This window comes from Lepus europaeus, chromosome 7, assembly GCF_033115175.1.
Source record: "Lepus europaeus isolate LE1 chromosome 7, mLepTim1.pri, whole genome shotgun sequence".
Lineage (NCBI taxonomy): Eukaryota > Metazoa > Chordata > Mammalia > Lagomorpha > Leporidae > Lepus > Lepus europaeus.
Genome location: NC_084833.1, coordinates 83,117,943 through 83,140,588, shown reverse-complemented (window position 1 = coordinate 83,140,588; position 22,646 = coordinate 83,117,943). Strand labels below are relative to the sequence as shown.

At 39.4% G+C, this 22,646-nt stretch overlaps 2 protein-coding genes across 7 annotated transcripts in view; one reads left to right on the top strand and one right to left on the bottom strand.

The window, feature by feature from the left end:
• Nucleotides 1-5,516: 5,516 nt before the first annotated feature.
• On the bottom strand, nt 5,517-14,578 carry ANKRD49 (ankyrin repeat domain 49). Of its 2 annotated transcripts, none has more exons than XM_062196892.1 (3): nt 14,380-14,578; nt 10,802-11,114; nt 5,517-9,637 (listed from the first exon to the last, which is right to left on the bottom strand). In XM_062196892.1, exons 2-3 carry the CDS (start codon nt 11,054-11,056, stop codon nt 9,176-9,178), a joined length of 717 nt encoding a protein of 238 aa, XP_062052876.1. In that variant the 5' UTR covers nt 11,057-11,114; nt 14,380-14,578; the 3' UTR covers nt 5,517-9,175. The 2 variants fall into 2 exon arrangements, with proteins under 2 accessions (XP_062052876.1, XP_062052875.1); XM_062196891.1 differs by having other exon boundaries at nt 14,350-14,577.
• The window catches only part of MRE11 (MRE11 homolog, double strand break repair nuclease), a 79,933-nt gene continuing 71,814 nt past the window's right edge, over nt 14,528-22,646 (top strand). For 2 of the 5 annotated variants that reach the window (XM_062196890.1, XM_062196886.1), the window contains exons 1-4: nt 14,556-14,660; nt 15,407-15,500; nt 17,302-17,434; nt 21,910-22,070. In XM_062196890.1, the coding sequence (XP_062052874.1) occupies nt 15,481-15,500; nt 17,302-17,434; nt 21,910-22,070 (314 nt within the window). In that variant the 5' untranslated portion in view covers nt 14,556-14,660; nt 15,407-15,480. Of the gene's footprint in view, nt 14,708-15,406; nt 15,501-17,301; nt 17,435-21,909; nt 22,071-22,646 lie in introns of all 5 variants that reach the window. The other 3 variants (XM_062196889.1, XM_062196887.1, XM_062196888.1) reach the window with 3 other exon arrangements.

Sequence of the window (22,646 nt, the reverse complement as noted above, 5' to 3'; positions counted from 1 at the left end):
ATTCTTGAACCAGCTTTAGCAATATAGTAGATAGCAGATAGTGTGTGTGGTGAGAGGCAAATGTGGTAGAATCACAAAGATAAGCTTGAAATTTACCTCTGTCACACACTAACTGCATGACAGTGGGCAATCTACTTGATTTCTCAAAGTCCAGCTTCCTCATTTTTGGAATGGTATCTCTGTCCTAGGGTTATTGTGAGGCTTACATGAAATCCTGCATGTGGAGCACCTACAACACATTGGCCTGTAGTAAGCACAGTTGTCAACTGTTACTGTTTCCACATCAGTGGACCACATTTAGTGGACCACATCTTGTATACCTGAGAACATTCATAAAGATCATAGACTGTATTACTCATGTTAAATGAATGAGGGGGTAGAAGGCTGAAAAGCAGATGTAGATTTCTTTGTACTAATGTAAATGATTTTTATGTATTTCATCTTGAAATTCTTAAAGAGAAAGCAATTGCCAAAGGAAATTCAACCACATGATTTTTACATTTAAACAACAGACCAAAAGGATTTGAGATCTGTGATAATTTGGGGAGATTATTTTCTATTGTTCTAGCTGTTTCCACTGGGAACCTATTACCTCCCTCTTCTCTGACAGATTATTTACTTCTCTTATCCCCGCCCCCCCTTTTTTTTTCTAGAGCAAAGCCTGTTGATTTACTTGCAATTTTACTCAAGAGTGCAATAGAAATTTTACATTTCTAACAGTGCAGCCTACTGTAAATCAGGACGAAGGGGGCAGACATTTGCAGCAGCAGCTAAGGTGCGGCTTGGGACACCTGACATTGGATTACTGGGTGCAAGTCCCAGCTCTAATTCTAGCTCCCTTCTGGTGCTCACTCTGAGACAGCAAGCGATGACTCAAGTGATCAAGTCCTTGCCATCCACGGGAGAGACATGGATTGGGTTCTTGGCCCCTGCTGTAGCCTGTTGGTTGCAGGAATTTGGGGAATAAACTGGATGGAATATCTTTCTTTCCGTTTCTCTATCAAATATAGTGAAAATAAATAAGTAAAAATTAAAAACATCAGGATATGACTATCATCTCTATTAATATGCAGAAATTAGAATTTTTCTAAAACACTCATCTGGCCCAAATTTACCATCTAGGTACATTTCCTAGGGGCAAAAACTGGGAGTAGGAAAATATTTTTTCTTAAAAACAACATCCAGGGGCTGGTGCTGTGGCGCAGTGGGTTAAAGCCCTGGTCTGAAGCGCTGGCATCCCATATGGGTGCTGGTTCTAGTTCCGGCTACTCCTCTTCCGATCCAGCTCTCTGCTAAGGCCTGGGAAAGCAGTAGAAGATGGCCCAAGTCCTTGGGCCCCTGCACCCACGTGGGAGACCCTTGAAGAAGCTCCTGGCTCCTGGCTTTGGTTTGGCGCAGCTCTGGCCGTTGCGGCCATGTGGGTAGTGAACCAACGATGGAAGACCTCTCTCTCTCTCTCTCTGCCTCTCCTCTCTCTGTGTAACTCGGACTTTCAAATAAATAAATCTTTAAAAACAACAACATCTAGTATTACAGAGTGTTCTTTTTCTACTTCTATGTTTTAGCCAATTTTTGAATGTTTAAATGAACTCATTAATAAAATGCTAAATGTCCAATGTAGAATCAATGATTATCTAATTTTTCAGTGAACACTTATGAATAACTGGAATGACTATCAAAACTTAGGGAAAACATGTATCTTAAATAAAATCTGCTTACATGCTGATTAAAACATTTCCTTGACCAGTCACATTATGGATTCTCCTCCTGCCTTAGAGATTTTTGATGACATTTAACAGAGGACATTTGGCAATATCTGGAGACATTTTTGGTTGTCACAACTAGGGGTGGGGAAGTGGAAGGTGCCACTGGTATCTAGTGAGTAGAGGCTTGGGATGCTGCTAGCCATCCCGCAATGCCCCATACAACAGTGAATTATTGGGCTCCAACTCTCTGTAGTGTAGAGGCTGAGAAGCCTGATGTACAGCCACCTTTCTGGATGGACTTCAAACTGCTGGACTGTCCAAGGGTGTGGACTAAAATCAAAAGAAAGGATGAAAGCACCCTAATGCCTTTTTCTTCCTTTTGATTTTTTAAGAAATATGCAAAAGCACATGAAAGCAAAGTATGAGTCCTAGTGCTTTTTATCTGGTACTACATTTGCCCTGAAGCATTGGATTGTTATTATCAGGTTTTCTTTCCTTTTTTTTTTTTTTTTTTTTTTTTTTTTTAAAGAAATGCCTGTGTGTATCAGTTTTGCTGCAGATGTAGTTTTGTGAAACTTTTTCTTAAGATTTTTTTTATTTGAAAGTCAGAGTCATATCCAGAGAGGAAGAGAGAGAGAGAAAGCAAGACCTTCCATCTGCTGGTTCACCCCTCAAATGCCCAAAACAGCCAGGGCTGGGCCAGGCTGAAGCCAGGAGATAGAAGCCTCCTCTGATCTCCCATGTGGGTGCAGACGCCCACACACTTGGGCCATCTTCTGCTGTTTTCCCAGGCACATAAGTAGGGAGCTGGATTAGAAGTGGAGCAGCCAGATTCTGAACCGGTGCCCAAATGGGTGCCAGTGTAACAGGAGGCGGCGTCACCTGCTATGCCACAACACCAACCCTATTATCAATGTTTTTAAAATATTTTATTATTTTATTTGAAAGGCATAAAGGGAAGAGAAAGAGACATAGAGATCTCCCATTAACTGGTTCACTCCCCAAATGCCTATAACAGCCAGGGCTGGAACAGACTCAAGCTAGGAACCTAGAACCCCATTCCAGTCTCTCACATGGATTGCAGGGACCTTGAGCCATCACGTGCTGCCTCCCAGGCTGTGCATTAGCAGAAGCTGGATCAGAAGCAGAGTGGCTGGGAATGAACCAGGAACTCTGATATGGGTTGCACACATACAGGGCCACTTCTTAACCACTGCACCAAACGACGGACCCCCAGAGCTTTGCCTTGTTCCTAGAGTTAGTATCTACCATCAAGATACTTTCCTTCATGACTCATCAAGTTAGGGTTTGGAAAATCTGATAGGCATCTGATTTTTTTTAGCAATGGCAAATTTAGTTTATCATTTTGTTCTTGTGGGTTTTTTTTTTTTTTATTATTCTTGTTTGCCTCTATTTAAGGTAGCTGTATCTGAAAATGGAACTCCAATGACAGCTCAGGAAATACTGTCCTTTCTGAATTCACATTAATTCTCTGATGATGTTTACCTAATTTTTAAGTACTCTACCTGTAGCGGAGACAATGTGCTGAACATAATGTAATAGCAGGGGAAGAAAGAAAACAAATTAGGTAGGGGTTTGCTTTTAGATTTTATAAGCTATTTCCTTCATTAGGCTGATTTTCTGGCCTACAAATTCTACTGCAGTGAGATTCACTGGAGGATGTAGTCATGACATTAAATTCATAGGAAGGACTATTAGATGCACTGTGTTTGAATTAAAGTGATGAAGGAAAAATGAGTGTTTTTGTGTTTTGTTCCTTAAAATCCCATCTTGAAAAAGAAAAAGAAGGACATGGATTTGAAGAGCTGCTCATTTGATAGGCATTGAGAAGCTGCACAGAGAATGAGCAATAAAGCATTCTTAGTTTCAAGGCCCTGGATCCACTCAGGAAATACATTTTCTCTCCAAATCTCTCTCCCTTCTAGTGTTTGTAACTATTTGCTGAGATTCTTTTGCTTTATTTTGCTTGTTAACGTGAGTTTTCCTTCTTTTAGAGTAAGAACATTAATGTCTGGCTTGTGGCTTTAAAAATGGGGCAAATACTTTCTCTGAGAATGGAGTTGCTTGGATTCTTGAAATTCAATGCTGCAAATTTTACTGAAAGTCGTGAGAGAGAACCATGGGGATATAAAAGGGAGAGCTGTATGGGCTCTTTAAAGATCTGAATAGCTAAAATGGGAAAGGCACATCCGCTTAAAAAACTTGGGAAAGAAACCACTCGATACCACTTAGAAATACCTACTAATTAAGAGTACATCAACCACATATTCTCATTTATTCCTTATAACACTGCAACTAGGTAAATTTTGTGTGAGAAAAATTGAGATTATTTGCCCACAGTCGTATATAAGTGAATATCAGGATTTGAAACCAGATTTGTCTGACTTGACATAAGCATCCTGCTATGCCTCCAGAGGCTGTCTCAGGCATACTAGATGGGCACTGTTTGATGGAGTAGCCAACCATCAAATGTGTGTATTGAGAACTTGAAATGTGGCTAGTCTGCAGTGAATGGTGCTGCAAATTCATGTATTTTGAAGATTTCCTACAAGGAAGAATGTAAAAAAAATCTCAATAATTTCTAAATATGTACTTCATGTTGAAATGATGATGTTCGATTTACTGGGTTAAATATACATTCTTAAAGCTAATTTCACCCTTTTCTTGTTTTAATGTGGCTACTAGAAAAACTTGAAATTACCTAAATGGTTCACATTATGTTCCTATGCAATAGTACTGACTTAGACCATTTCTACTTAAGTTTCCAGAAGTAAAAATTCAGGGTTTCCAATGGAACTTTCAAGAAATTAAAAACATCACTCAGCTACATTCAAGTCTTCTTAGTTTATTGCCTTTGAACTTAAACATAGGTCTTAAATTCCTTTGGATGGCTGGCGCCGCGGCTCACTGGGCTAATCCTCCACCTTGCGGCGCCGGCACACCGGGTTCTAGTCCCGGTCGGGGCGCCGGATTCTGTCCTGGTTACCCCTCTTCCAGGCCAGCTCTCTGCTATGGCCTGGGAGTGCAGTGGAGGATGGCCCAAGTGCTTGGGCCCTGCACCCCATGGGGGACCAGGAGAAGCACCTGGCTCCTGCCTTGGGATCAGCGCGGTGCGCCGGCCGCAGCGCGCCGGCCATTGGAGGGTGAACCAACGGCAAAAAAGGAAGACCTTTCTCTCTGTCTCTCTCTCTCACTGTCCACTCTGCCTGTCAAAAAAAAAAAAAAAAAAAACTTAAGTTTAAAAAAAAAAATTCCTTTGGAGATATTTGAATTGTACAAGTTGGTCATGTAGGAATCCTACAGAAGAATTAGAGCATCCCATGATAATATGGTTAAAGCATAATTGATATTTTTTGTGACCCCATTTTACAAAAAAGCTCCATAAACTCCTGGAGCCATTTCAGGCAGAATGAAGATGGTATCTGTATTGATCAGGAATTGAGAGTTGATCCAGAAATTTCACTCTGGTATGAGATATTAAGTCTCAGAGCATTCTCTGGGCTTCTACCATAGTTCTGGATGCCATAATAGATGCCAATAAACAGAAATAAATAAGGCTCCTTACATCTATAGTATGAAGACTTTGAAGTCCAATGCTATGGCAGGCTATGTCCCGCGAAGACTCCTTGGAGAAATGTATTCGAGATTTGTAAAAGCAAAGCCCAACTAGTTTCACTGTGAGCCTGTAAATTATGATATATCTCTTGAATAATGTCAAAAGTCACCTCTTCCTCAATCCTGTAAGTTAACCAAAATTAAGCCCTTAGTTACGAGAAAATACATGTTTTATTTTTTAAAAGCCTTTGGATCAACTTTCCAAGATTACAGAATATTTTCAAACTGACGAAGCCTACATAAACTGGAAAGTATAGGAATGTAACACAATTGATAGCATGATTAATGAATGCCTTCCATGGGCAGAGGAGTCTAGCAAATACTAAGAAAATAATTAAGGGAGCAAAGAATACAAATTCTGCCCCCCACGAAGGGGTCTCTCTTATATGCAGAGCTTGTCCTCCAGCATTGGTGAGTGCTGAGACCTAAAAACAAGGGAGTGGTCACATCTCAGCTCCTTAATTAGAAAAGACGGTCCTGGCTGGCGCTGCGGCTCACTAGGCTAATCCTCTGCCTTGCGGCACCGGCACACCAGGTTCTAGTCCCAGACGGGGTGCCGGATTCTGTCCTGGTTGCCCCTCTTCCAGGCCAGCTCTCTGCTATGGCCCGGGAGTGCAGTGGAGGATGGCCCAAGTGCTTGGGCCCTGCACCCCATGGGAGACCAGGAGAAGCACCTGGATCCTGCCTTCGGATCAGTGCAGTGTGCTGGCCACAGCGCGCAGGCCGCGGCGGCCATTGGAGGGTGAACCAACGGCAAAAAAGGAAGACCTTTCTCTCTGTCTCTCTCTCTCACTGTCCACTCTGCCTGTCAAAAAAATTAAAAAAAAAAAAGAAAAAGAAAAAAAGAAAAGACGGTCCTTTGGCCCCATACTTAAATGGAAAGTTTACATAAAACAATGGATGCAACCCATTCTCAAGCATGAATTAAGCCAAAGATCTTGGTATTTTCAGATAACCAGGTGGTCTTGTTGAGCAACTTTATTGGGACAGATGGAGTCCTATTCTACCATCACTGTCAACATTACCTGTCATCTGGTATCGCTTACTTGGGCCACATTAAAGAGTAAGCAAACCTTTTTGCCAAAACCCTTGCATTAGAGATACTTATTTATTTTAAAGATTTATTTTATTTGGAAGGCAAGAGAGAGAGAGAAACTCCCATCCACTGATTCACTCTCCAAATGACGGTAATGGGCTGGGCTGGGTCAGGCAGAAGCCAGGAGCTTCATCTGGGTCTCCCATTTGGGTACAGGGTCTCAAGCAATTGGGCCATCTTCCGCTGCTTTTCTCAGTCACACTAGCAGGGAGCTGGATTGGAAGTGGAGCAGATGGGACTCAAACTGGTGCCACAGGCAGCAGTTTAACCTGCTGTATTAGAGTGCCAGCCCCATCAGAGATATTTATACTTTGAAACTGAGGCATGTTCTAGCCAGAGATCATGAAATAATTGAAGATCTCCTAACTTTCATGATTCTGTTTGTCATAACAATTCAGTTCATAAACTTTCCTGAGATAATTATAGTTTTTTCTAATCAAAGAAATGCCACATATATTTGATTAAATAACATTTCTATGAAGTCTAGGGTGACTGTGTCAATGGCTTACTCAAAAGTGACAAACCTTGGTGGACATTTTTCATTTTTTAAAGATTTGTTTATCTGAAACTCAGAGATCAATCTTTCACCTGCTGGTTGGCTGCAAAGGAAAGGGCTGGGCCAATCCAAAGCCATAAGCCAAGAACTTCATTTGGCTCTCTCATGTGGGTAGCAAGAACCCAAACACCTGGGCTATCTTCTGCTGCTTTTCCTAGGCCATTAGCAGGGAGCTGGATCATAAGTAGAGCAGCTGGAACACTAACTGGCACTCATATTGAATGCTTACATTGCAGGTGGCAGCTTAACCCACTATGTCACAAAGTAGGCTGTGTGTAAAATAAAATGGTTTTTTGAGAGGCAAGGTAATAGAGAGAGAGAGACCTCTTCCATCTGCTGGTTCATTCCTCAAGTGGCCACATAGTTGAGGTAGGATGAAGCCAGGTATCAGGAACTCTACCCTTCTCTCCAACACAGGAGGCAGGGCCCAAGCACTTGGGCCATCTTCCACTGCCTTCCCAGGCACGTAAGCAGGAAGCTGAAGCAGAAATAGAGGAGCAGGGACTTGAACTGGAATACTAATAAGAGATGCTGATGTTGCAAGCAGAGGCTTAACCTGTTATTTAAAAAACAGAACTGAAGAGAAGAGGAACTGATTTAGCTACCTTCCTCTAGGATGTTAGTTCTGGTGTAGAGCAGTTAAGAGAAGACCCTTTGGGAACTTGGGAATGTTCAGACAGGTAGTCAATGGGAAATGGAACTGGAGAGACCAAAAGTAGATACTAAATAAATGTATAATACATAGGGGGCTGGCATTGTGGTGTAGTGGATTAAGCTGCCACCAGCAGCACCGGCATCCCATATGGGCAACAGTTCAAGACCTGGGTGCTCCATTTTTGATCTAGCTCCCTGCTAATGTACCTGGGAAGGCAGCAGAGCACAACCCAAGTACCTGGGCCCCAGCATCCACGCAGGAGACTCAGAAGAAGTTCCTGGCTTCAGCCTGGCCCAGTCCAGGCCATTGTGGCTATTTGGAGAGTGAACCAGCAGATGCCCTCTCTCTGTTCCTCCTTCTCTGTAACTCTGCCTTTCAAATAAGATAAAATAAATCTTAAAAAAAGTACACTGTATAAATATGTTACAGATCCACTGAAGATTTATGTAGGTGAAAAAACCGTTTGTGCCTTTTTGATTATCAAAACTTGTACTTTATTTTTACTGAATATTTATATTTATGTTTTTTGATACTATCCACACGATATATTTTTTTTTTTTTTTAAACTTGAGCCACTTTGTGGTTCTAGTGTCAAAATAACCATCCTTCTTATTCTTAGGATTCCTTTTCCCTTGTCAATTTGTCTTTGTATGGTTTGTACAAAACAAGTACCTTGGAAAATCAACATCTCCTGTGAATTCACGAGACTGTATGAAAAGAGCCTGGCCTAGGAGGATTAGGCAGGTGAACCCAGTTGGAGATTAGATATACTATGATGTCCTGGGCCAAGCTACAGTTATATGCATGTCTAACAGGTCCTACTGACTTACCGTAAGTATAAGGATATCACAGGCTGATCAGGGTGATGCAGGATTGGGTGAATTGTAGTAGACAAGGCATTATACAACATTTATGGATAAAACCTGGCTAAGTGCTTTCCTAAAAATGGTTTCTAAATAATGGTTTCTAAAATGGTTCTAAAAAAACAAAGATCTATGTTTTTGGATCTTTGTTTAAGTTGTGAAGATTGAAGTCACTAAAATGTTAGTTCTTCTGGTTTAAAATGAAAACAACTGGAGATGGACATGTAGAGAAGACAGCTGAACTGCAACAGTATATTTAAAAATTACATTCTGAATTATACCTTATAAAAATACATGTCAGTATACTAAATACTCAAAAAAATCCAAGATATAGGACATTTAAAAATATATTTCTTTTAGATCAGCACCAAAAATATCTTTAGTTTCTGTACAACCTGTGTCAAATTCTTAAGTATACTTAATTGAAACTATTTCTGAGAAAAATCACAAACTCCACAGAAATCATTAAAGATATATCCAAGCAACTCTCAAATGCATTTTGACATTAAGATCAGGCAATTCACCTGGACAGACATTAAAGTGAGTCCCAATGATTTTTTCTTCAGTAAGACATTTGATGTTAACTTTGTATTAGGGGAATATTTTACATCTCACACAAAGGAGGAACTACTACTTAGACACTTAAGAAAATTACTAGAACCATTAAGACTGAGGTACAGAATTTGTACAGCCTTCTACAATTTCAAAGAGGTAGTGATAGATACTTGACCTCCTGGCGATATCAAATGCAGTTTCTTCCAAGTTGTTTTTCAGGCCTGGTTCGATATAACGGTTCATTAGGAGAAGTTCAAGGGTATCCCTGCTGTCTCTGTTCCCAGCAGCAAGATGCAAGGGGGTCAAGAGGCCTTTTGTCTGGGCATTGATATCCGCATCGTGCTGAAGTAAGAAAGAAGCCACGCTGGCATTATTCCACTTACAGGCACTGTGCAAGGGCGTCCAGCCATCCACAGTCACTGCGTGCACATCTGCCCCTTGGGCAATCAGCTCGCGGACAATATCCAAGTGTCCGCTGTAGGCTGCTCGATGAAGAGGAGTATACTGATCTTCATCTCTGGTGTTCACAAGACTGGCCTTTTCAGAAAGTATTCTCTGCACTGTAGTAAGCTAAGAAAAAAAAAAAATGGATCTTTTAAAAATTCAAAAACAAAAACTGTCTAGTGGTGTTAGATTTAATTAAGCTACATAAAAACTTGTTAGCAGGTGACTTGAAAATAATTTAAGATCTGTGTTTTGTAAAGTAAGGGTGAGTAATTTATTAAATGAACTGTAGGCACTCTGTTGCTTCTAAGAGTGTGAGTCTAAATCTCAAACCTTATAGTCACTCTTGGTCCAATTAAAGCTTATGCATAAAAGCTTTAGTCCTAGGTGAATAATACAGGCTATAATTTTATTTCACATTTTAGCTGTGAAAAAATGATTTTTTTCTGTAACAGGAGTATCACATAAATACAGATAGTATGTGAAACTTAAAAATAAGATTTAACAGAAGAATAAAATAGTGACAAGGCATCTACGGATTAAAAAGCTCAATTTCTTCTAAGTACCTTAGAAGCATATCTTCAGGTAGTGATTTTCTGTTTGGTCTACGGACCTCTGGTGAGCCAGTGTACTCTGAGTTAAAAAGCTATTCAAAAATGCACAATACTCTTTTAGTTACCAGTTTATTTACAGGGATATGAGGGAAATTAGCAAAATGAAATATTAGAGCCCAAGGGGAAGGAATAGACACTTGATGCTAATTCTACCTGGATGACACTGTGCAAATTACTACTGCCAAATCTCAATTTCTTAGTCTGTAAAAGGGAAGACTGTTACCTATCCTACAGGGAAATGTGAAGATAAAACAAAGTAATACAGTAAGGCACCTGGTATAACTTGGGTTGGTATTTAATAACAAATATTAATTCCCATTCTCCATTTCATAAATGACATTTATCTTGAAGGTAATTCTACTGACTTCATAGAAATGACTTCTAGATGCAGATGTTACTATTTTTAGAGATAATTGCCCTTAAACTCTCAAATAATACCTAACATAACACTTTCTAGCTTAGTGTGTGTTTTCACGCACATTGCCGCATTTTGATCCTCACAATCCTATAGCAAAGAGATGGGCATTACAATGGCCATTTTTTACAGATAAGAAAACAGAGGTTCAGAAGTAGTAGAATTTGCCCAGAGTTAGACTAAGTTCAAGAGCAGATTTTCTGGCTCCCAACCCAATAATTTTCCTGCTATTTAATGGTTCCCACTTTAATGTTTTTTTACCCGATTTTTTTCAGCAGCCCAAAGTAGCAATTTGCTTGGATCTTTTTCCATTATTTTTTCTTGCAGTTGATACCACTCTTCATTTTCATCTTGCTCTTCATCATCATCAGAATTGCCCACCCAAAGACTGTGAGTACCAGTGGGAATAAGATGTCCATGTGTTTCCAATAATTCAAGTTGGTTAAAGTGCTCAGAAAACTCCAAGGAACTCTCTGGGTCTGGTTTTTCATCTTCATTTATGTTATCTTTTTCCATTTTTACCACTACGCTAAATAAAATGCATTTCAAGTATCAAGGTTTGATTCATCAAGCTCTGAAAAGAAAAACACAATACTTAGCAAAACTGTAGTTGAGGCTTTATCAACAGCATAGATCAGTCTTGTAAAAATATACAAATGAACCTTGTCTAAACTCTTCTGTGTTTCTCTAATGATATCTGCTACATATACTAAATATTGGAGCTGACGGACTGAAGTTACCAATGATCTTTAAAGATCTAAATTGTCTTGTTTTCCTTTACTAAGTTGATGGTTCTATTATTTCAAATCTACTAGTTTAGGAATGATGGTATGCTTAGAGAGATGAATGCTTACAGTTTTAAAAATATAATGCAACACAGACAAGCACATTTGAGATTTTTATAGGGAAGACAGACAATTAAGGGCAGAACCCAAAACTTATAGTTCCAAATCTCTCATCAATGCACATATCTTCATCACAACATCTGTTTTAAAAAGGAGTCCTACTCACTGATAGACAGCTATAGTTCTAGTTGGCTCCTGGTCTTGAACAGAATTGTGGCTGTTATTCACTCCTTCACTCAACAAATATAATACGTGCCAGTCTGTGGGTACTGAGATTCCACAATGAACAAATCTATGTCTTATCAAGAAAAAGTTACTATCTAATAGAGATGACTGGCAAAGACAGCATAATAAATACTATAACAGGAGCAAGTGAGGATACCATAACTGTATGAGAGAGTAATAATTTATCCAGTTCTAAGGCATTAAAGAAGGCTCTCTGAAGGAAGTAATACTTATTCTGCTAAGCTACTGTATTAATTTATAAACCACGATCAGCTTCAAGAGTTACACAGTATATTAAACTTTAATAAATTAAAGAAAAATCACAATAACTAACTGATATTTTAATACCATTTCTTAGCATCCCGATTAGTTGAAACTTATTAGTACTTTAAGGCTCTTTTCTGATGTTACCTCTTCCATTCTTGATCTGCCCAATTAGATCTCTTTCTGTTTCCTAGTTGTTTTGGTGCAAGTATTTTGTTTTATTTCACCATGAACTTTGTACTTGTCTTAGCCCCTTAAAAGACAATAAACGTAAGGCTAGGAACCACATTTAACTTATATTTAGGAACCACTGGTATACAGCAGAAATATCTTGTTGCATTAAATTAGGATCTTATCACTTGATTTTGCCTGGAATGGATTCTGAAAAGCTATTCATGAATGATTCAAAGTTAATCATATGCCCAAAATATTGATTTCTTTCTACCTAATCTCACAAGTTTAATAGCATACAGTCTTTTTTTTTTTTTTTCTTTAAAGATTTATTTATCTATTTGAAAGGCAGAGTTACAGAGAGATCTTCCATCTGCTGGTTCACTCCCCAAATGGCCACAAAAGCTGGGGCTGGGCCACGAGCCAGGAGCTTCTTCCCAGTCTCCCATGTGGGTGCAGGGGCCCAAGGATTTGGGCCATCTTCCACTGCTTTCCCAGGCCATCAGCAGGGAGCTGGATCAGAAAAGGAGCAGCTGTGACTAGAACCAGCACCCATATGGGATGTTGGCTGCAGGCAGGTTTAACCTGCTGTGCCATAGCGCCAGCCCAATAGCATACGGTCTTAATGTGGTATTAAATTTTATTACTAGAGGCAAGACCACTAAATTCAAGTTTTAAGTCTATCATTCATCAGCAGTAATTTCTCTGGGCCTGTTACTTCACTGCAAAACGTAAGGATGCAAGAAAGGATTTCTAACACTCTTCCAACTTTTCAGAGCTTACTGAGACTCCATCAGAACTGCCTTGTGTGTTTTATTTATTTATTTGAGAGGTAAGAGTTATAGATAGAGAGAAGGAGAGGCAGAGAAAGGCCTTTCATTTGCTGGTTCACTCCCCAAATGGCCCTAACAGCTGGAGTTGGGCCGATCTGAAGCCAGGAGGGTCCTGAGTTTCCCAAGTGGGTGCAGGGGCCTAAGCACTTGGGCCATCCTCCACTGCTTTCCCATGCCATAAACAGAAAGCTGGATCAGAAGAAGAGCAGCCAGGACACAAAACGGTGCTAATATGGGATGCCAGCACTGCAGGCAGAGGCTTAGCCAACCATGCCACAGTGCTGGCACTGCCTTGTGTTTTATTATTTCTTTTGGAGTTTCCAAGTTTTTCTTTATCCTCACATTATTTCCTGAACATTGCAACACAAAAGTGATCATACATCAATTCATTAAACATGTAAGAGATGCCATAAAGTTCACTTTAATTATAGCAAATGTAGCACCATTATAGATCTCCTCCCTTTCCTGTTTATACAATTCCCTTTATATAAATTCTGAATTTACAGTTCCAGACACAATGAATTACATATCAAATTTTCTTGGTAAATTTAATGTTAAAAAGTCAAATCCAGGTGTACTCCTTGATTCAGTTAGAAAAAAAAACAAGATCAAGATTTTTATTTGAAGGACAGGTTATTGTGGCACAGTGGGTTAAGCCACCCCACATGCGACATCGGTATCCCATACCTGTGCAGGTTTGTGTCCTGGTTGCTCTATTTGCCATCCAACCCCCTGCTAATAAACCAGGGAAAGACAGCCCAAGTGCTTGGGTTCTTGACATCCACACGGGAGACCAGTTGTGGCCATCTAGGGAGTGATCCAGTAGATGGAGGATTGGTCTCTCCCTCTCTACCTCTGACTTTCAAATAAATAAATAAAGAAATATTACATTTTTTTTATTTGATGATATTCCACCAGGAAGTGGTAGGCATGTTTGCTAGTGAAGATTTAGATCATTTTTACAGCGATCCAAACTATGTCAATGCCTCACAAACTGCTCAATGAAAGTGCAGCTGTAAACCCCATTTTACAGGTCAAGGCGCTAAGGTTTGGATAGAACCGAGGGCCAGTCAATGAATCTGAAAGGCCAGATTCTAATTCAGAAGTTCCACACGATTTTTCACTACACTGTAATTTACTGTTCTCAGCACAAAACAACAACAGATGCTCTGAAAACGGGGACTCGGGGGGCAGGGGGGGGGCGACAACGTGGGAAAGGATGGGATAAAAACCTGCACACCAGAGGCTCCAGACAAGGCCTGGTCACCCGCAGGCCTGCCAAGTCGCGCCTGGGGCCTTTGGAATAGCCAAGAGCAGAGAGGCTGCTTCGGCCCTAGCAAAGACCCACAGCGCGGCCCGACCTCCAGGGTTCAGCCGGAGTCGGCAGGGGACGGCCCCTGTAGACCCAGAGGTTCTCTGTCGGCGCGACTCTACCACCGACCGTGGGCCAGGACCGGGAAGAGCTACCCACCTTCCGAAGCCAAAAATCGCTGCCGCTCACCTCGCTTCCGGGTTCGTTCCCTTGGCTGCACAGGATTGGCTCTGGCACGGCGGCGAATTCTCGCCGCAACTTTGCCCGCCCCCTCATAAGCTTTCGGCAGCCAATGAAAACTGAAGAAGACTCGCGTTATCTACGTCATCAACGAGGTATCGCGAGAGAAGCAGATGGCACTCTGTCGCGCCTAATTCAGGTTTGTGGCGGAGCAGGTTCGCAGACGCCAGGCGAGGAACTTCTGTTTGTTTTTCGTCTCCGGAAACTTGCCCCTTGTTCCCAGATAGAAGGTAGCTTCAGGTCCCGAAGGTGGGGCTTTGAAGAATCCGGTTGTGGGGTAATTTAGAAGTCGTATCCGTTTTCTGTTTGTGTCAGTTTTCGGGTGGAAGCCCAGAATGAATTAGATGCTTTGGGAAGATGGGCCGGGTTGTCTGGAGAGGGGTGCTAGAGGATGCCTCATGGTTGCCTCAGAGGGTGCTGTGCGACCCGACCTGGGACTCCGGAGGGGCGTGGGGTTCCCGGGTGGCAGCCGCTCCCCAGGACCGCCGGGCCGGGCTTTCACTTGAAAGCTTAAGTTCCTGTGCAGGCCACGTGTTTGTTTATTCGCGCTAGGTTGAAACGCGGAAGCCCTGACTTCAAAACAAACCCGCTCCTTTACAAAGTCTTGCGTTTGAGAAGGAAATACGAAATTGCCTCCATGCCCTGTAGTAGCCAGTGCACGCGAACATTTCTGCACGTCCAAGATTGCTAAAGCAACACTATGTGACCCATTTTGCCCATTTATTGAACGTACATTAATTGCCCATAAGAGCAATAAAAACGAAAAAGGAGCTAAGTTTAATTATCATGGTGACACTAGAATGGCGCTGGAATTGTGTTTTCTAAACTCATTAAAAAATAAAAGCATATAATAAGTGCTTATATGGAAATGAGGTTTTTCCAAAATTTCTAGTCTGCATATTTAAGAAGTCTGTTCTTTGTAGCCTAAATCGTGTTGGTGACTTTTTCAATGTGTATTATATAATCTTCTTTTTAGAATTTGAAACAGTGGGTTTTCTGACGTATTTGAACGTACCCTGAGTACCTGGAGAAGAACCTTGTCCCGTGACAATGAGTCCTGCAGATACACTGTGAGCATGTGACCCCTTGCCTTGGTGTTTCCAAAGCCCATCAATTAGCATCACCATTACAGAAAATTTATTTAATAAATGAGCAGTAAATACATAATTTGTAATTAGAATTGTTAGCCATCAATAGTATTTGGACTATTAAAAATCCATACTGTATATTTATTGCTGTAGTACACAAGCTTATGTTCCTTGGCTTAGTCTTAAAATACTGAATTTTTCTTGATGAAATCCTACTATTGTGGTTCTTTTTAAGATTTTTTGAGTAAATAGCTCTAGTATTGAATAAGCTGGAAATGAACTTAAGTAAATTGGAAATCAACAAAAAGACCATGAAAGTTTTGTGGAAAAAGCTTTAGACTTGGTGTCTCATCTATGTTCAACTCCTTGGTCAGTAGTAGCCTAAAGACCTAGGACAAGTCAGGAATTTTCTGAACCTTGCCTTAATTTCTGCATTTGTTTAATTGGGATACTAATGTCCTTCTTAGATAGGTTTTGAGGTTTAAATGGGAGAGCACGTGTGAAAATACTTTATAGGTGTTATGGAAACATATAGTAATGTGATCTGATGTATTTGTTGGCAAAAAGTAATTAGAAAGTGTACATGTCATTTTTTAAGCTTCTGAAATATTTGCTGAAATATTTTTGGATAATGTTCATTATGGCTTTGTGAAAACAGCTTGAGTTTTTTTTTTTTTTTTGAAGAAATTTGAACTTTTTTTGAGATTAATTTTATTTGAAAAGCAGAGTTACAGAAAGAGAAGAGAAAAGAGAGAGAGAGAAAGAATCCATCTGTTGATTCATTTCCCAAATGGCTGAAATGGCCAGAGCAGAACCAATCCAAAGCCAGGAACTTCTTCTAGATCTCCCACGTGGCTACAGGGGCCTAACGACTTGGGCCACCCTCTGGTGGCTTCCCAGGCACATTTAGGAGGGAGCTGGATTGGAAGTAGAGCAGCCAGGACAGGAACCAGTGCCCACCTGGGATGCCTGCACTGCAGGTGGTAGCTTTACTTGCTACACCACATTGTTGGCCCCCAGCCTGTTTTCAGTGTGAATTTTAAGCCTGTTTTTGCCACTATTTGGGCAATAAATCACTTAATTTCTCTGTGTTAAGCATACTCATTTTTTCTCTGAGGTAATAATAATTATGTGGGAGGAGATGAGATCATAGATATAAAAATATTTTAAATAAAAAATTCTATTACGCTTAGAGGGCATTAATAACTATTAATTGCTGCTTCATATTAAAGTACCCTTGAGTATTACCAAATGTAATTTGAATTGAAAAAAATTTTTTAGCTTGGCAAAATTAATTAATGAAAAACTAATTCTGTAGAGAGTAGAGTTGAGTGTTTTCGAGAGCCTGAATATAAGTTACTGTTATCTTAGTTTAAAGTCTACTTATAAACTTGGAGAATGCCTTTTTACATTAACTCTGATTTTTCCTGGAAAAATGCAAAATGAAATAAATAGAAAGTTTAGATATAGGGGTCAAACTCTAGGGTTTTTGTGGTGGAAAACAAGCTTTCAGGTCCGCATTACTTTGCAAATATATAAAACTGGTTACAAGGTTGCAAATTTTTGAAGCAGAGAAGATTTTAAAATTTTATGTACATTCTGTATTGAATTAATAGTTAGGAAAATGTGATGTTAAAGATCTGTTGAGTATGTCAAATTTTCAGACCAAGTTTAAGACAAAACAAATTATTTTACTCTATAACTTGTTATATATTCTATGTTTAGGTATCATTTGCTTCAGTATCTGTATAATGTTTTGTATTCAAATTTTTTCTTAATACAGTGATGATGAAAATACATTTAAAATCTTAGTTGCAACTGATATTCATCTTGGATTTATGGAAAAAGATGCAGTCAGAGGAAATGATACGTTTGTAACACTTGATGAAATTTTAAGGCTTGCCCAGGAAAATGAAGTGAGTTTGGTTTAACATCTATACAGTTTCTACCGATTGCCTTAATCAGTGGGGTCTTTTCCGATAAAAAATTAGTGGTTTGTTTTGTAGGCACATGTGCCCACATTACCTGTTTAAATATCACTGTACTTAAAAGTCCAAAGTAACTTTTGTGTGCTTTGTGTCCTTAATTCAAGTAGAAGCTATTTTTGTAAGTTGTTAAAATTTATAAATATTTATGTGTTTAGAGAGTGTGGGATCTTGTGGCACTTTATTTGAAATGTGCAAATGACTACTATAGTTTCAAAGAACCAAAATGTGAGCTAAGATAAATATCCAGAAATCTCTAATGCAAGGTTATATATGATGAGAGCTCTAAAAAAATCGTGACTAGCACTTCCTGGAAGTTTTGAGGTAGAAGAAATCTCATTTAGATGAGGGTAGCAATGGGAGCTTAATGAAGGAAGGAGCATTTCACTTGGACTTTGAACGATGAGTAGACTTTTGATGAGGGATGAGCATGGAGAACATACATTCTAGGTGAGGCAGCAGTGAGGACCCAGACCTGAGACAGTAGGAGGTGTGTGAGGGCGCCAGCAGGTGAATTTGGCTAAGTTAGAAAGTACACTGAAGGACTAGAAACGAGGGTGTGAGCTGCGTTAAGGAGGGCTTCAAATGCCCTCAGATTCAAATGCCCCTCAGATTGAGGGGTTGGTTTCCAATCCAGTGGAAAGTCTCCTGGCAGAAGCTTATTAGAGCATGAATTGGAGACCAACTTGAGACTATTTAAAAAGTGGTGGCCTTAGGAATGTAAAAGAGGAAGTGAGTAAAAGAGATTACAAAGATAGGATTTGTGTACTTAGATTAGTTATTATGGGGAGTGGGGATGAAGGAGAAGGGTGACCATGACTGAATAGTTGAAGTAAATGGAGTTAACCAAAACAGAAATAGGTAAATCTGAAAGAGGTATTTCTTCAGGTGGGAAAGTGGTGAGTTCTGAGTTAGCCTATTTAAAGTTCGAAATCCAGTAGTACATTTCAGGAAAGCATTCCAGCAAGCAGTTGAAATGTGAGTCTAGACCCCAGGTCATGGCTGGAGAATAAGTGGAAATGCTGCTGACTGAGAAATTCATATCTCCAGCCTTTCCCACATAGTTCTGTTCAGTTTATCTACAGGCCTTTTCCTCCTGAATGACATATGGAACGCCTCCACCATTCTGCAGCTTCACCTTTTAGACTTAGGCTAAACCTTTTGTCATATTTTGCTAAGACTGTAATGATTCCTTTTTTGGTCCTCCTTCCATTCTTTTTTTCTATATCTGTTCAGCATAGCAGCCAAAGTGAACTTTTAAAATGATAAATCAGATCTGTCATTCTGCAACTTAAAGTCTTCCCAGTGGCCCTCCCTTGAATATAGACTGAGATTCAAACCACGAGGCTCAACTTGGTCTGATCCTTGCCAGGAGACCTCATCTGCACCTCATTGCCTGGTTTACAGTGCTCCATCCACACTGACATGTTCCACTTAGAGACCTTTGCAGGTCTGCTTCTCTGGTTTGAAGCACCTTGATCTTGACTTGATTGAAGTTCTCAATTGAACTTTTAGCTTTTTGGAGATAACCTCCAAGTACTCTTTTATTATATCACTCCGTTTTATTTTTATTTATAGTGCTTTTCTTCATAGCACTATCTAAAATATGTTATTGAGTTTACTTATTTATTACCTGTCTTTATTAGACTGTGTTTCTTCATGCTATATCCTAATACCTAAGCAGTGTCTAGAAGCCAGTTGTAGGGGTCCCAGCATTGTAGCTTATTGGGTAATGCCAGTTCATGTCCTGGTTGCTGCACTTGCAGTTCAGCTCCCTGCTGATGGCCTGGGACAAGCCTAAGATGGCCCAGCTGTTTCGCCCCTGCCACCCACATGGGAGACCCGGATAAAGCTCCTGGATCCTGGCTTCAGCCTGGCCCAGCCCTGGCTATTGCAGCCATTTGTGGAGTGAACCAGAGGATGGAAGACCTCTCTCTGTCTCACTCTTTCAATATAAATAAATAAATCTTTAAAAAATAGTAATAATAAAACAGTAGTAGATACTCATGCATTTGTTGACAGAATGGATGGTGCTATCTCCTTTTAAGATTAATTCTTCCTTCCTGAGGGCAGACAAACTTGTGGTTAGAGGAGGTCTGTTTCCTGCAAGAGATTCCCGCCTGTGCTTTCTTTCTCTTAGGTCCTAAGACACTTCTTTCCCTGAATGTAAGCTTGTTTTACTTTGGCCTTTCTTCCTCTCTGTTTCCTGTTTCCTTTTCCAACATCCATTCATCCTAACTGGTCTACTTTCCATGGCCCTGTGCTGAGAATTCCAGATATGTATTATGTTTTCACTTTCCCTTACATGTATATTTGAATTTTTTGTTATTTAAGTCTAAATTCTTCCTGACTTTATTTTTAGTCCCTTGTTTCTTAGAGTCTTTATTATATTCACTTCTTTCTTGGAGTCTTTTTTTTTAACTTAATTTTTTAAAAAAGCTTATTAATATAATGAGAACAGATTTCATGCATTTTATAGGTACAGTAACAACTTTGAAATAATATCAATTTTCAGAAAAACTGCAAGAATAATACAAATTCCTTTAGTCAGATTTTTCAGTGTGTTATCACATTTTTTTATCCCCTCTTTCTACACACACATACACATAAATGCACACTCTTTTTAATGAACCACTTGAAAGTAAACTGCATGTGTAATCACACTTTACATATCAAAATCAGTAAAAGAATGTTGAATGCAATATTATTATGTAATTTTAAGATGTTGACAGCAGTGATACCTGTTTAGGAGCAAGTCTGTGACATCCATGACTCAACCCAGGATAACGTTTTGAGTTTATTATCTATCTTTCCTCTTAGCTTTGATCTTTTATTATCCTGATATTTTTGAAGATTATGAACTGGTCATTTTGGGTATGTCTGATAGTTCCTCATGATTAGATTCAGCTTCCACAGTAGGCAGGAGTCCCATGAAAGGGAGTCATGCCCTCAGTGTTTCCCAGAGTCACCAGTCTAAACATGTTTTTTAGAATTCTGGCAAGAAACACACACGAAATTTATTGTCTTTACAAGATAATGTTTCGTTAGTGTTAGGTGCGTTTACCTTGCTGTGTAACCAATTTTCAGAGCTCTTTTCATTCTGTAAAAGTGACACCTATTAAACGCTCCTCATTCTTGCAGTATATTTTTCATTTGCTTGTTTTGTTCCTTCCATTCCTTTGATTATGATCACTTTCTTCTTTCCTTTCCTGCTTGAAGACCTAGCTTAAAGTGAATGTTTTAATGAAAATTCTACTGTAGCCACAGGGCTTTGTATTCTGGTGTTCTTTTGTATAATTAAGAACAGAGGTGTCTTAGATTGAGTACTTGAAAGCCTAAGTATGTTGGACTGTTTTTTCAGAGGATTATCCTCCTTCACTGAGGTTGTTCCTAGAATGCTGTTCTACAAAATCTCATTTATCCTTCACAGCACAACTGAAATAGCACTCTATTAGCATTTGCCTCCTGATTCTCTATCCTCAGAGTAAAGTCCTCTCCTGCGTTAGAACTCATTGCAGAATCATCTGTGCCTTGTGTGTATCTATCATGTGTATCTACTCTAGTGAACCTAAGAGTCTGGCTTATGTTGAAGTACATAGCAATTTGTCTCTTCCTTTAGAGTTTGAAGGTATTTAGGGTAGGAATCATATTTTGTTCATCATTTTATCCTCAGGATCCAGTCTGGGATTTGCACAGGATTACTATTTAGCGAAAGCAGGATAGGTTGCTATTTCCTGTCTGTAGGTACCAGTGTCTATAGAAATGCTATTAATAATTATTGAATGGAGGCTGGTGCTGTGGCATAGTAGCCTAACCTTCACCTGTGGCACCAGCATCCTATATGGGCACTGGTTCGTGTCCTGGCTGCTCTTCTTCTGATCCAGTTCTGCTATGGCCTGGGAAAGCAACAGAAGATGGCACAAGTGCTTGGGCCCCTGCACCCATGGGAGACCACAGATGGGCCCAGCATCAGCTGTTGCAGCCATTTGGGGGAGTGAAACAAGGGAATGGAAGACCTTTTTTTCTGTCTCTGTAACTCTACCTCTCAAATAAGTAAACAGATCTTTTAAAAAATTATTGAATGGATACTTTGATTGAATTTCATCTATAATTTTGTTAAAGTGCTAAATTTGATTGGAGTTAAAAAATATGACTACTTTGGGTAACTTGAGAGAGAAACTTGGTATAGTAATTTAAAGATGACTTTTTTAAAGGTGATTTAGGAACGTATGTTGGAGTCAGATTACTTAGCAGAGTGGAAGGCCCTTTGAATAAACAGTTTGTAAAAATTTTAATTGCTGTAATAATGTTAGTTTTTTTTTTATATTTTTCCTCCCTCTTATATAGTTTTAAAAAGTCTTACCTTTAAGACATTACTAATTTTAATCTTATTTTCTGCTCATTAGGTGGATTTTATTTTGTTAGGTGGTGATCTTTTTCATGAAAATAAACCCTCAAGGAAAACATTACATACATGCCTTGAGTTACTAAGAAAGTATTGTATGGGTGACCGTCCTGTACAGTTTGAAATTATCAGTGATCAATCAGTCAACTTTGGTTTTAGTAAGTAAGTATATTTTTGTGCTTTGCATGAATGTTTACTTGTGTATATTTTCTGTATAAGACACCTACACGTTAATAATTAGTCATTTCTTCACTATAATCTATTTGACAGTAAGTGTACTTTTTGAATTTTCTTAACCTACTATACCACAATGCCTGTTCCAAGATAATTTTGGAAAAAATACACTTGAAATTGTTATTGTTATTTGCTTCTGAGAAGCAGACCTGGGTGGACCAGGGACAGGAATGGGCAGAATACGTGAAGTTGTACAGGTAGGAAGTGGGAGCTGAGATTTATTTTTATCTAAATCTTTTGGATTCCAAAATATACGTTTCCCCTTTGCCCTCCACTACAAATAAAAACTTTATACAAAAAGTTTGAGAATTTTGAAGTTCTCTTAACTTATCATTGATCAAATATGCTACTCTTTCACACAGTTTATAAGCACCATTTATTGTTGTTGGGTTTTCTTTAAAATGTTACAGTTGGAGATATTTTCAAACTTGAATTAAAATGAATTGTTGTCTATGATTTTATTTTTTAAAACTCCAAACTAGTGGTTATTTGCCATTTTAGATC